The sequence below is a fragment of the Panulirus ornatus genome, chromosome 15 (genome assembly GCF_036320965.1).
Source record: "Panulirus ornatus isolate Po-2019 chromosome 15, ASM3632096v1, whole genome shotgun sequence".
Classification (NCBI taxonomy): domain Eukaryota; kingdom Metazoa; phylum Arthropoda; class Malacostraca; order Decapoda; family Palinuridae; genus Panulirus; species Panulirus ornatus.
Window position 1 is genome coordinate 2,972,846 of NC_092238.1, and position 15,565 is coordinate 2,988,410.

At 37.7% G+C, this 15,565-nt stretch overlaps 1 protein-coding gene across 4 annotated transcripts; it reads left to right on the plus strand.

The window, feature by feature from the left end:
- Positions 1–463: 463 nt before the first annotated feature.
- LOC139753684 (uncharacterized) lies at positions 464–14,951 on the plus strand. 4 transcript variants are annotated; one of them, XM_071670365.1, is made up of 3 exons: positions 464–524; positions 10,083–10,896; positions 12,776–14,951. In XM_071670365.1, exons 1-3 carry the CDS (start codon positions 479–481, stop codon positions 13,215–13,217), a joined length of 1,302 nt encoding a protein of 433 aa, XP_071526466.1. In that variant the 5' UTR covers positions 464–478; the 3' UTR covers positions 13,218–14,951. The 4 variants fall into 4 exon arrangements, with proteins under 4 accessions (XP_071526466.1, XP_071526468.1, XP_071526467.1 ...); XM_071670367.1 differs by having other exon boundaries at positions 483–760; XM_071670366.1 differs by having other exon boundaries at positions 483–653.
- Positions 14,952–15,565: the final 614 nt, after the last annotated feature.

Sequence of the window (15,565 nt, forward strand, 5' to 3'; positions counted from 1 at the left end):
AAGCAGGGAGGGATTTGAAATTTCCTTTTCCCTCCCTTCTTTACCCATTCCTATACCCTGATCCCGTAGACCAAGACTCAAACACGAATCTGTTGTAGAAAGTACAAGAAAACACACTACAAACGGCAAACTGGCAACATTACCTAGTGGTCGTTCCTTAGAATACCTTGCATCAGTACTTCAGTTCAGTAACGCCTGGAGTCCCAGCGATTCTTCCGGTAAAAACGATGATTCAAACTCCTGGTTTCACCCGCCATATTTCTTGGTAGTGTTGGAATCCAAGTGGAAATTTGGCGCCAGCCAAGACCTGTATTTATCATAACAAATCGGCAATTCTGAACTTGCACAAGCTTATTATTTTGGTTTACTCGATTAGAGTCAATTTATATCAAGGGAAAAAGATGGATATGGGACTGAAACATCGGCAGAATATTGTATATTGTTTTTTTTTAAAGACTTGTCACCGGGGTTACGTCTTATGAATTTAAACCACAACAAGTGGATGCTTGAAAGAGCATCGTACGGTAATTTGACAGTTTTCACATTATTAGGATAATTGAATAACTACATCGTTCCAGAGGCCTCTATTTAACGTTAAAGATGTCTTAACAACTCTCAACAGAAAGACATTTGGTACAGAACTTGTAATGAGAGTAAGTAGCCATTTATGAAGGAATGCTTCCCGGAAATCTGAGAAAATGTGGTGCAACGATGGTTAGAATATTACAGCAATCAACTATTGGGATCTAGCTTCAAACAGGTAATAGATAATCAGGTTACAATGAGAAAGACATGGAAGAAGTTATATGAAATCGTGAGTCGAGGTAAAGGAAAGTAGAGCAAATAGTGGAATATTTACTGAATATTTTTTCAGTATATTGTGATGTTATTCAGTTTGTTTAATAATTTTGTCTATTGTTTTTTGTTTGGAAATTTCTAAGGATTCTTTACAAAGATTCCTGCTTTAGTGTGTTTTTTTAGTTTCACTAATTATACAAAAATTTTCTGGACATCTTTGAAGCATAATAAAATATGTTAGATTTTACCTCTTGACTTTATGTGAAAGTATAAAGGAATTAGAATTCCTTTTTCCCTTCCAGAATATCCTTTCCCCCCTTCCCTTAATTTCCCTTCAGGGGCGTATCTAGGGAAAATAGCACCAATGGCAAGCACTGAAATTGCGCTCCCTGGCTTGATTAAAAATGTACATAGAGCGGATGTATATAAAATTATATACACTTATTATAAACTGTTGAAGAGTTAGGCTAAACTTAGATTTATATAAACTCCTAAAGACCTAAAGTTACAGACTTATTGATCAAAATTGTAACATAGAAGCGGTTATGTATGCATCTGATGGCAAAATATTACTATAGTTGAAAAGTAGGCGAGTTTCTTTTTTATCTCGCAAAACCATACCGTTAAAAATGTCAATCTAGAAGCATATGTCAAAAAACAAACCTATTGAGGGGCGCCCCCCTTCAAGTGGCGCCCAGGGCACCTGCCATACCCAAGGTATGCCACTGTAACTATTACCTTCAATTTTTGGTATGTTTCTCAGAAAATAAGATTTCCTTTAAAAACTCATTATGAGAAGTATTTTCATGCTGAATACAAATCTGGTGTTAAAATAACTTTCAGTTAAGCCGTTAAATGAAGTCAGTTTTAAAATATTTCTGTTTGCACATTATGTACTGAGTATGTATTGGTAACTGAGAGCATTATGACATATTTTCATGAATATATCAAGTATAGGAGTGTTTGAATATCATATCTTTCAATATTGAAACAAAAAGGTTTTTGAACTAAAAAAATACCCTGAATTTTTGGCGTTTTTCTCAGAAAAATAGATTTCCTTTAAAAAGTAATTATAAGAAGAATTTTTCATGCTGAATACAAATCTGGTGTTAAAATATCGTTTAGTCGTCTTTATGACATTCAATTAAGCAGGTAAATGAAGTCAATTTTAAAATATTTTCTGATCCTTTGCATCATATTTAGTGAGTAAGAATAGGTAACTGATGGGATTATGATATATGTTCCATGATTATTTCAAGTATAAAAATGTTTGAATATCTTGTCTTTAAATTTTGAAACAAAGTTTTTTAAGCTAAAAAATCTGAAATATTACCATCAATTTTTGGTATTTTTCTCAGAAAAATAGATTTCCTTTAAAGACTCATTAAAAGAAGTTTTTTTTTCTTGCTGAATACAAATCTGGTCTTAGAATAATGTTTAGTAATCTTCATGACATTCACCTAAGCTGTTAAATGAAGTCAATTTTAAGATATTTCCTGTTCCTTTGTATCATATTTCCTGAGTATGTATTGGGTACTGATAACATTATGATATATTTTCCATGATTATTTCAAGTAGAGAAGTGTTTGAATATCTTATCTTTCAGTTTCAAAATAAAATATTTTTAGAGCTAAAAATACCCTTCAATTTTTCGTACTTATCTCAGTTAATTAGATTTCCTTTAAAAACTTATTGTTAGAAGTATTTTTCATGCTGAATACAAATATGGTGTTGAAATAACGTTCAGTCCTCTTAATGACACAATAAAAGCTGTTAAATGAAGTCAATTTTAAAATATTTCTATTCCTTTGCATTGTATTTACTGCATATGTATTGGTGACTGAGAGCATTATCATATATTTTCCATGATTATTTCAGGTATAGAAGTGTTTGAATATTTTATCTTTCAATTTCAGTTTTTGGCATTTTTGTCAGACAAATAGATTTCCTTTAAAAACACGTTATAAGAAGTATCTTTCCTGCTGAATACAAGTCTGGTGTTAAAATATCGTTTAGTCATCTTTATGACCTTCAATTAAGCTGTTAATTGAAGTCAATTTTAAAATGTTTTCTGATCCTTTGCATCATATTTACTAAGTATGAATCAGACTGCATACTTGCCCCCCTTTCCAAAACTCTTCCAATTACCTCCCTAACAATCCCCTCCATCAACAAATTAAACAACCATGGAGACAGCACGCACCCGTGCCGCAAACCAACAGTCACTGAGAACCTATCTTTTCCCTCTCTTCCTACTCATACACATGCCTTACATCCTCGATAAAAACTTTTCACTGCTTCTAACAACTTGCCTCCCACACTATATACTCTTAATACCTTCCACAGAGCATTTCTATTAACTCTTATCATATGCCTTCTCCAGATCCATAAACGCTACATGCAAATCCATTTGTATTTCTAAGTATTTCTCGCATACATTCTTCTGAACCACACTGCTCTTCCCCAGTTTGATGCTCTGTACATGCCTTCACCCTCTCAATCAATACCCTCCCATATAATGAAAGTAATGAAAGGGTAAGAGAGTGTGGTTGAGAGAGCAGAAGAGGGTGTATTGAAATGGTTTGGTCACATGGAGAGAATGAGTGAGTAAAGATTGACATTGAGGATATATGTGTCAGATGGGGAGAGGAGGTGAAGTGGGAGACCAAATTGGGGGTGGAAGGATGGGGTGAAAATGATTTTGAGTGATTAGGGCCTGAACATGCAGGAGGGTGAAAGGCATGCAAAGAATAGAGTGAATTGGAACGATGTGGTATACCAGGGTTGACGTGCTGTCAATGAATTGAACCAGGGCATGTGAAGTGTCTGGGGTAAACCATGAAAAGATTTGTGGGGCCTGGATGCAAAATGGGAGCTGCGGTTTCAGTGCATTATACATGAAGGATAGAGAATGAGTGTGAACGAATGTGGCCTTTGTTGTCTTTTCCTAGCACTACCTCACATGCGTGCTGGGGAAGGGGGTTGTCATTTCATGTGTGGCAGGGTGGCGACGGGAATGAATAAAGGCAGCAAGTATGAATTATGTACATGTGTATATATGTATATGTATAAATATGTATACGTTGAAATGTATAGGTATGTATATTTGCATGTGTGGACGTGTATGTATATACATGTGTATGTGGTTGGGTTGGGCCATTCTTTTGTCTGTTTCCTCGCGCTACATTGCTGATGCGGGAGACAGTGACAAAGTATAATAAGATATAAATAAAAAATATATATATATATATATATATATATATATATATATATATATATGTATATATATATATATATATATATATATATATATATATATATATATATATATATATATATATATATATATATGAAGTATGAAGTCTGTTGTGGATGAGAGAGCTTGGGAAGTGAGTCAGTTGTTGTTCGCTGATGATACAGCGCTGGTGGCTGATTCATGTGAGAAACTGCAGAAGCTGATGACTGAGTTTGGTAAAGTGTGTGAAAGAAGAAAGTTAAATGTGAATAAGAGCAAGGTTATTAGGTACAGTAGGGTTGAGGGTCAAGTCAATTGGGAGGTAAGTTTGAATGGAGAAAAACTGGAGGAAGTAAAGTGTTTTAGATATCTGGGAGTGGATCTGGCAGCGGATGGAACCATGGAAGCGGAAGTGGATCATAGGGTGGGGGAGGGGGCGAAAATCCTGGGAGCCTTGAAAAAAAAAAATATATATGTATATATATATATATATATATATATATATATATATATATATATATATATATATATGTATGTATACTATTCGCCATTTCCCGCGTTAATGAGGTAGCGTTAAGAACAGAGGACTGAGCCTTTGAGGGAATATCCTCACTTGGCCCCCTTCTCTGTTCCTTCTTTTGGAAAATTAAAAAAGCAGAGGGGAGGATTTTAAAAACTGAGAGGGGAGGATTATATATATATATATATATATATATATATATATATATATATATATATATATATATATATATATATATATATATATACTTATTATTATTATAATGCATAATCACTGTTTCTCGCATAGACAGTGAGGTAGTGCCAGGAAAGATGAAGAATGGCCCATCCACTCATATACACATATACATAAGTGCCCATATATGCACATATACATACATATACATAACATATACATACACACACACACACACACACACAAAGACATATCCATAAATACACATGTACATATTCATACTTGCTTGCCTTCACCCATTCCTGTAGCTTTGAGCTAAAACATGTTTTCCTTTTCATTATATCATCTTTTGTTCAGAAAAAGATTTTTTTCATTATGTATCAATGGCAAAATCTGGTATTAAGAATTTATACAATTATAATAGTTAATATTCAAGCAAATAGATGCAATGAAGGAAGAAATGATGGGGGTGTATGAGAGATTTAGTATGATAGGGACTGCAAAAGGAATGACTTGTTTAGTGGATTAGTGGGTTTAGGCAAATGGAAAGAATGCAAGATGGGGAGTTTATGAGGAGAGCAATTGATAATGTAGTGAAAGGAGTTGGTGTGAGAGGGAGACCACCTGTGACATGGGGAAATAGATTGGAAGAGTACTGGAGGGAGAGAAATGATGGGAAAATATGTGAAATGGTGTATGCAAGGAAGGCACGTAAGGACAGGGATAGATGGAGACTGTTGCTGTAGCTATTCCCTAGCTGGGAGTTCCCTAAGGGAATGGATATCGGAGGTATACATAGATTGACAGAAAGTGTTACTGTGCATCTTAACACTTTCACAACTACTACATGTGTTATTGATAAATGCCAACGGTACAAATAGTAAGGCACACAGATGTGTCTGCAGTTAAAAATGCTATTTTAGGTTCATAGCTTTCGTTGTTTACTTATACAAGTCTAAATATGTTGACTTAAACTTGCTCCCATACCATATATCAATTTAATGTTTTTGTCCAGACTCTCCCAGAAAGTTTTGACAATATACACTTAGTATTGCAAATGAAGCTAAACTCACAATAAGTTTAAGTATGGTAAACCAAAATAAGATTAACAAAAAATAATCTATCTAGCCATGGCCACTTTTTGTCTTCTTGTAGTCACTATCTATCTGATACCCATTCCCTCCAGGAACACCCATCAAGATATATAGTTCTAATCTTGATTAGATGGAATTATTCAAAGGTTAGCCAGCCTCACATGAAGTTGCTGTCATTCCAAATTTTGCCTGTCCATAGCAAAACAAACTAAAAATAACTTTGTTTGTTTGGACATTATTCATTTCTCCATTTCACTATAATCTTTCGAATTTTCTTCATCATGATATTAGGACTTTAGGACTAACAAGATAATCGTGTTTTTTTCTTATTTGTGTATTCATTGGCAGTATTTGTCCCTCTGAGATTGTACAAAGGATGACACAAAATCATTTTTTTTCTTTTGTCCCTCACGTACCAAACAATCAGGAATCTAATATGATCAAATCCACTTTTTGCGTGTGTAAAATTTATCTTTATGAAGAGATGGGAAGTTACTCTTATAAGAATTATGATCAGTAGAATCACCGTAAGTAAATTTCTCCCTCCCAATTCTTAACCAATTTGACCATGATTTCAAATGCTATACAATATTCCTATGGTGGAAACATGCATTTGAGGGTCATAAGTCATCTTCTCACCTATTACACTGACATCCAACTCTGTACCATAATCCATCCGTCCATTCTAGTTTTAGGAAAGGGTAAAAACAAAGTTTGTCAAAGAAAAGATATGGAAATTTATAAAAGTATATGAATAGAGCCCGACACTTATCTGAAGTGATTTAGTCTACTAAAGCATGATCTAAAACATATTTATTTTACAATAAACAATAAAGTGGTAGTAGGGAGGGCTATGAAGGTCAGAGGAAAAATGAAATGAAAGTGACTTCAAGGAAACAGCAGAATGTATTGAAAACTTCACCTAAGTTTCCCCTACCAGTTGAGATTAACCATATTTTCTATGTAATTGATAAGAAAAAAAAGTTTATTATCTGTTCACATAACTTTCTTGCAGTCTTTTTATGTGTAGATTTTGAACGCGTTATTCGCGACTGTTGCAATTGATCTTAATTACAAGTTCATGTGAATATAAGGAAAGTCAGAATGACTTGCTTGTGGCAGCCATGCTAGAATTCCAACTGGAGATGTGTATTTGATTTTGATTAAATCAGAATTAGTATTGTGTTGGAGTATGTTTGCATAAAGGTAGTTCTAGATTACAGGGCGTCTCTTGGTGCGAATTTTTTTCGTAAAGTCTGTATGCTGTTCGATACCTCCACCAAGATATGGTATTTGCTTTTGAAACAGACTTTAGTTATATATTTATTCACCTTTTTACATACACCGTATAATATGGTTGACCTTAATATATATATGGTTATTACATATTAGATTGCCGTGTCCTTGCTTCCCATCGTCTCACAACGTTTGGTAAATGTGCACTATAACAAGGTTTACAAAGTCATCTACATTGAATTTGGTGTGAATAAAAAATCTTGAAGGAAAGTAAATTGATTATGTACAGATTAATGTAAAAAAATGATAGAGAACATAACCGTAATATATTTTTCCATGTTTCATAAATTTTGCGATGAGTCACTTATATTTCACACAAAAATTTTTTGCTTTACGTTATGAGCACTCATGATCACGCTTTGTATACTTTAGATTTCCGTTTAAATATAAACAGCTTTCATCACCTAACGACAACAAAAGTCGTGGCACCAGACATTGCCATGTCGTGATCACGAAAGCTATTGTGTATATGATAGAAAATCGAGAGGCAAGTGTTTAGTACCTCACAAGCATATTTATTGATAATATATTGACTAAAGAAAACACACCCGTTATCGTGCTCCGGTTTAGTTGCTGTTGCCGACGTAACGGTGTGCAACTGAGAAGTGGCAGGCCGACAACTTCGCTCACTGGGCAGCTTGAATAGATCATGAAGGCAAGGGTAGCGTCCGCTCCCGCCACAACCCCTGAAGCAGTCATTACGGACACGGCTATTACGCCTCTGGCACGGTGACTCTGACAGGCTTGCCCAGCGGCAGACACCAACAGCACCATTACAAAAGGTAAAAATCTGACCAAAATTTCAGTAAATTTGAAGGAATACGGCTTTTTAAACGCAACTTTATTATCCTTTGTTATGAAGGCATAGTTCATGGCAGCACCACAGTTGTTTATAGTGTTTGATGTGCCTTATTGATGATACTCCTTATGTTCTATATATATGAATTATCTGACAAAATTTGTCAAGATGACTTGTACGATCTTTGATTTCGACGGCACAACCCTTGAACACAACGCTGTGACCCTTTAGCACACTTTAGGATTTACCGAAGTCAGATTAATTGTAAAATAATGAAGAAAGTTCAAGAGTTTGGACTCTACGAGTGGAGGGTTCTCCTGGAAAAGGGCAACCAGCTCACAGCCGGTTCTTCCCCAGTGGGACAGTACATTGATAGGTTTATACCTGACGTACGTAGAGATAGGTGCATAGAATAGCTATATATATATATATATATAGTGTATATGAACGCGCACCTTCATGGAACATACAAAGCTCCAACAGCCAGGATCGAACCTGGGACTCCTTGTGCAAGAGGCAGGCATGCTAACCGCTAGGCTAAGGGACTCTATAATAGGAAACAACTATTCGAAATACTAAGTACTCGAATACCCTTCGTCTCACAATGGTGAGCAACGGGGTCTATCGGTTGTTTCCGAACAGAACACATAGCCAGCTGATAGCGTTTTACCGAACCTGACTGTACAACGCGGAGTTATATGAATACGAATAAAGTGTATATGAACGCGCACCTTCATAGAACATACAAAGCTCCAACAGCCAGGATCGAACCTGGGACCTCTTGTGCAGTCCCTTATACAGTCCTTAGCCTAGCGGTTAGCATGCCTGCCTCTTGCACAAGGGTCCCAGGTTCGATCCTGGCTGTTGGAGCTTTGTATGTTCTATGAAGGTGCGCGTTCATATACACTTTATTCGAATTCATATAACTCCGCGCTGTACAGTCAGGTTCGGTAAAACGCTATCAGCTGGCTATGTGTTCTGTTTGGAAACAACCGATAGACCCCGTTGCTCACCATTGTGAGACGAAGAGTATTCGAGTACTTAGTATTTCGAATAGTTGTTTCCTATTATACAGTCCCTTAGCCTAGCGGTTAGCATGCCTGCCTCTTGCAGAAGGGGTCCCAGGTTCGATCTTGGCTGTTGGAGCTTTGTATGATATATATATATATATATATATATATATATATATATATATATATATATATATATATATATATATATATATATATTATATATATATATATATATATATATATATATATATATATATATATATATATATATATCCCTGGGGATAAGGGATTAAGAATACTTCCCACGTATTCCCTGCGTGTCATACAAGGCGACTAAAAGGGGAGGGGTTGGGGGCTGGAAATCCTCCACTCTCGTTTTTATTTTAATTTTCCAAAAGAAGGAACAGAGGGGGCCAGGTGAGGATATTCCAAAAAAGGCCCAGTCCTCTGTTCCTAACGCTACCTTGCTGACGCGGGAAATGGCGAATAGTTTAAAAGAAAAGAAAAAGAAAGATATATATATATATATATATATATATATATATATATATATATATATATATATATATATATATATATATATATATAGGCATGTTGACAAGTGTAAAAATGAAGTATTATTGAAGTGAATGGGAACTATTACACGTAAGGCAGTAGTGAAGAAGACGGTAGAATAACAGGTGCTTTAACTTATGGAGTGACACGTGTAGCCCTGAGGACAACCTAGCCCAGTCATGCTGATGTTTATGTGAAGGTACGCACGGTATAGAACAGATAAGGTATTATGCAGGAGGATGTGAATACTGCATATACCCAAGTTATTTTCCGTGTCTGCTGTTGACATTTGGAGGTGCTTAACATGTTTCCGTTGCTATACGTTGCTATATGTGTATGGTTGGGAAGTATTTTTGTGCCACATATAATCTGATCTTCTCAGTCTCTTAAATTTGAGGTTTTCAGAATTGTAATGGATGGATGTTGCCTTTAATGAAGAGGGGAGAGAATGTGTTATTCCGCAGAAAAACCTGTACATGCTACGTTTCCTTTTTCAGTTTATGGCACGACGCTTCCCAAACACAAAAGTACCACAGTGACTGGTGCAAACATATTGGTGGTAAATGATGAGGCCTATATATTTTTTCTTTCTTTTCAGAGAACAACATAAAGGCAGAAACGATGATGACAAGCCGGGATCTCATCCCTGACGAGTGTGTGAAGGCAGCATTGACGGCGGACAAGGGCAGTAAAGCGGAGCTACTTACTTGGACTGTGGAGGATATCGTCAGTGAGGTCGACAACTACGCTGCCCTCGTAACCAGCGTGAAGGTCAAGTTTTCTCTAGAGCAGGAGGAACACAATGTATCCTATGTGGTCAAGTTGTCTCCTGACCCGAAGAAAATATTTGGTGGTTTCGCTGAGGCTTTATTCAAGAAGGAAGTTGGGTTTTATGGAATACTTTCAAACGCACTGTCGTCCGAGTTAGAGAGAGTGGGAGAAGTTGCGTTAAGAGTTCCAAAATGTTTCTACATGCGTGGAGACAGTGGGAAGGAAATTATATTCCTAGAAAACCTACTTCCTCGTGGATTCAAGATGAATGACCGTTCGAAGGGCCTGGATGTGGCCCACACCAAACTAATCCTACAGGAGTTGGCCAGATTCCACGCTGCCTCCCTTCTCTTGCTGGCAAAGGTGCCAGACCGCGTCTTGGATCATAGATACGATTTTATCAAGATAGACTGGACAAACTTCAGTGACAATGCAAAAGACTTCCTCAAGGATTTCTTCTCAATGGTGATGAAGAAGAACAGTAATATCTTGCATCTGGTTGGCGGTTACAGGAGGGTGGAAGAGTGGCTCGCAAGGAATTCGGAGCGAGGCTGTGACATGATGGAGAGCCATCTGCAGACAGACGTACCGTTTGACGTCATTTGTCATGGTGACTGCTGGAACAATAACTTACTCTTCAGGTTAGTAACTTCTTCCATCGTGTTCGCAATTTGTATATTTTCGTCACTGTAACCTTAACCTTATTGCAATATATATATATATATATATATATATATATATATATATATATATATATATATATATATAGATGTCCTTATACATATAGCAAAGCATAACCAGCGGAAACACGTTATACCCCTCCGTATGTCACCGGCAGATACGGAAAGTAACTTATTATATATGAAGTATTCACATCCTTCTGCATATTATTTTATTGGTTTTGTACCATACGTACCTTAACGTGAACATCAGCATGACTAGAGAAGACTGTCCTCAGGGCACACGTGTCGCTATATAAATTTGTTTGAGTAGGTAATGTAAGGGTAAGAGGTGGTGCAATGAAAAGAGTATGGGTGAGAGAGCAGAAGAGGGTGTTAAAATGGTTTGGACGTATGGAGAGAATGAGTGAGGAAAGGTTGACAAAGAGGATATATGGAGGGAACAAGGTGAAGCGGGAGACCAAATTGGAGGTGGAAGGATGGAGTGAAAAAGATTTTGAGCGATCGGGGCCTGAACATGCAAGAGGGTGAAAGGCGTGCACGGAACAGAGTTAATTGGAACTTTAAGTGGTGGACTAATTGGAACGGTGTGGTGGACTGAGGTCGACGTGCTGAACCAGGGCATGTGGAACGTCTGTGGGGCCTGGATGTGGATAGGGAGCTATGGTTTCGGTGCACTACACATGACAGGTAGAGACTGAGTGTGAACGGATGTGGTCTTTTTTCGTCTGTTTCCTGGCTCTACCTCGCTGACGCAGGGGGTGACGATGCTGTTTCCTGTGGGGCGGAATGGCGCCAGGAATGTTTGAAGGCGAGTAGGCATATGTATATGTATGTATACATGTTGATATGTACCTGTATGTGCATATATGTATATATGTGTGTATATGAGTGAATGGGTCTTCTTTCTTCGTCTGTTTCAAACGGCTGTCATTATAATGATTCTTTTTGTTTTGTTAGCTGAGACGGTACGGGCAGCTAAGGCCCAAATCAAGGCCATCCCATTAACGATATATCCCTGGGGATAGGGGATTAAGAATACTTCCCACGTATTCCCTGCGTGTCGTAGAAGGCGACTAAAAGGGGAGGGAGCGGGGGGCTGGAAATCCTCCCCTCTCGTTTTTTTTTTTTCCAAAAGAAGGAACAGAGAATTGGGCCAGGTGAGGGTATTCCCTCAAAGGCCCAGTCCTCTGTTCTTAATGCTACCTCGCTAACGCGGGAAATGGCGAATAGTTTAAAAGAAAAGAAAAGAATATATATATATATATATATATATATATATATATATATATATATATATATATATTTATATTTCCCTGGGGATAGGGGAGAAAGAATACTTCCCACATATTCCCTGCGTGTCGTAGAAGGCGACTAAAAGGGGAGGGAGCGGGTGGCTGGAAATCCTCCCCTCTCGTTTTTTTTTTTTTTTCTTTTTTCCCAAAAGAAGGAACAGAGAAGGTGGGCCAGGTGAGGATATTCCCTCAAAGGCCCAGTCCTCTGTTCTTAACGCTACCTTGCTAATGCGGGAAATGGCGAGTAGTGTGAAAGAAAAAAAATATATATATATATATATATATATATTATTATTATTATTATTATTATTATTATTATTATTATTATACTTTGTCGCTAGCCTAAGCCAGGTACCCATTTTATGGACCAACTCTTAGGGATGGATGAACAGCTGGTTTGACTGTGGACCGACTGCCGCAACCAGGACTAACCTATGCGCTCGACCCTGGGCGGCTTGAAATCTGGTGAGAAGTTAGATATAATGGACATTTTAGCCCCAGATTGAAACACTCGTGGCCACAATTGTTCTCATTTCTCTTTTAAGGTACAGCGACACTGGCGTTCCGCTCGAGGTCATGTTACTTGACATGCAAGTGTGTCGGAGAGCCTCGCCAGCCCTAGATCTGAACAACCTCCTTTTCACCAGCCTTCCTGGGCGCCTCAGGAAGGCTAACACGGATGATTTCCTCGCGACGTATTATGATTCGTTAAGTAAAGTACTGAAGGGTGGGGGGATGTCGCCACCCTTCACCCTGCCGGAGCTGCAGCATGAGTATAGGAACAAACATGGACATGGCTTGTTCTTCGGTATGTTGTCCGGATCCACCGTCGTCAGCGAGGCATGCGGAATGCCGATACTCGGTACGGAGGAAGAGAAACACTCGAGTCAAAAGAAATTTACAAGGGAAATGTTGCTTGACTGCAAGCCGTTGAGGCCTCTGTTACTCGATGTGTTTGACGAGATGGTAGAAGTCGGGTTGATATGATATGTTACTGGCAGCATTGTGGCTTGTGGATGTTATGATACGGATTCCTGTGTAATACCTAATGATGAAACTTAACCAGCTATCTGCCGCTATAAAATGCCATATTAACTAGGCTCCATAATGATTACGCAATTAAAGTCATGAATTTGTAAGTGATTTGGCACAAATTATAGAATGGAATCTAAGTCATTTAGTACATATGATTGAATGGTACATAAATAGATTGGAATCTTTATGTCATTTGATTTAGATTATTGAGTGGAATCATTAACCACAAGGGCCACAACTTCTTGAAAGGTAAACATATATTAGTTTTACGCCCACCCAAGTACCTTGCAGAAACGTTGTCCTACAAAGGAAAAAGAAGGCTAACCATTCTCTTGCCAACTGTGTATAGTCGTATATGGCCATTATATCATTCAGTCTTCCTTAACCACTCCATGCTTTGTGGATGTTATGGAGTAAAAACATGATAGAATTTAACCTCTCAATCTCTCTTAAGCCACCAGCTCTGTGAAAGGATCCGTCATCCGTGAATGCAATGCTAAAGTTCCTGTGAATTCTTTGTCACTGACCATATTCTCAGATATGAATATTCAATAGTGGTCATTGACGAATTGATCCATCTTTTTTTTTTTTCCTAACTACAGTCAACCATAGCAAAGTTCGCATCACCATTGCTTTTGTTACAATCATATATATAACATTAGCATAGTACGAAACTTATTTTGGTAGTCACAAACGCTTCAGTGTAAGAACGTATTTCTCTGTCACTGCAGTCTCAATACCGTACTGCTTTGTATATCGATGTTATGAAACTGAAACAATAAATCAGCGTTGTCACATGTGCGTAATGAAACAAAACCAAATATCCTAATGAGAGAGTTAACAGGCGGGCCGTCAGAGTTTGGGTCCTGAACAAGACAGTCTTTTCGCCGCCAACCCAGCTGTGTTCATCCTGTACTAGCCACGTAGCTAAGATTGCCCAACACAGTTGTCTTTCATGTCGGCAAACATGGAAGTAAAACTGTATAGGTTACGAAATATGAAACAATCCAAATTTTTCTAATGAAAATATGTCTGTCATACAACAGACTGAAACTACAGTGGTAAATTGTGTTTTCGCTGATAGTAATGATAGCGAATGTTAGGTATTGATTGTTGGGCAAGGTAAACGTCTATATATGTCTTTATGGGAGTCTGATAAGAGCTGGTGTATCGAGAAACAAACAGATGTTTGGTTTGTTTTTATCAGAACCAGTTATGAACAGCGATACAACCCTTGATCAAGGCGTGATGCATGACCTTTAACTTAGTCCCTAAAGGCCTGTTTAAGAAGCAAGGCCATCATATTCAAGGGTCGTAAATATGTTCTCGCATACTACTCAAGTATTGTACCAAAACGGTTGGAATTACAGCTATAACCAATAATAATGAACAAAGGCAAATTATAAAAGACTGATATCGAGATTTTCAGACTGAAATGCAGTGTCTGTGAATTAAAGTACATTTTTGACCGTCATCCGAGGGCTGGTGTAAAGGTCAATCCTTGTAATTCTAGAATATGTAATATTTCCTCTCATAGGAAACACAGCCACATCCATACTATGAAAGGTGTGGAACATAATCATGTATTTCGCTGAAATGCTTTGGTGCTTGAGTAAAACCACTGTGATAGTTGTGGTTCTCATTAATCTTGCTGTAGATGATTTAATATTAAGGTAAAGATCTGTATTATTATATGATTGTCATGAAGATCAGATGAGTGTTTCCAGCCTCATATCTAGTAGCTTCCTCTCAGGCCGATCTGTCTCCGTGGTGGTTGATGGATCAGCCTCCCTCCCTTAATAAACTCAGATTTGGACAGGGTATCTCATCGAGGTAGAAGGATCTGGTAATGTTTAAGGCCTCCAAGACCCAGTTTCTACCCCTCTCTCTAACGAATATTCCTCACAACTTTCTACTCTTCGTTGTCGGGTCTTTGATTCCACCTCTTTGACTCGGTGAACATACTTGGTATTACCCCAACATCCATTCTTTCTTGGAAACCCCACATTACAGAAATAGCCAAGGCTGAGTCTCGGAGATGGGAGTCCTGTTTAGATGTCGAAATTCCTTTTCTGAACAGTTGCTTCGTTTATCCAAAGGATTTATCCGGCCTTGTATGGAGTACTGCTCTCATATCGACCCGAGTCGAAAGCGGTACGACTTATAAACTTTCCCAGGTTAACTTAACAACTTGATCCGCTTGCCCTATGCCTCAATAATGATTAAAACTTTCCCTCTACTGTAGATATTACTTTGAGCTATTTGCTTCCGAGAGCTGGTTGCTTGTGTGCCCATACCAC

Coding starts and splice junctions, on each gene's coding strand:
- LOC139753684 (XM_071670365.1), top strand. CDS start 479: ATGAATTTAAACCACAACAAGTGGATGCTTGAAAGAGCATCGTACG. Junction 525..10,082: donor GCTTGAAAGAGCATCGTACG/GTAATTTGACAG, acceptor CTTTCTTTTCAG/AGAACAACATAAAGGCAGAA. Junction 10,897..12,775: donor AACAATAACTTACTCTTCAG/GTTAGTAACTTC, acceptor TTCTCTTTTAAG/GTACAGCGACACTGGCGTTC.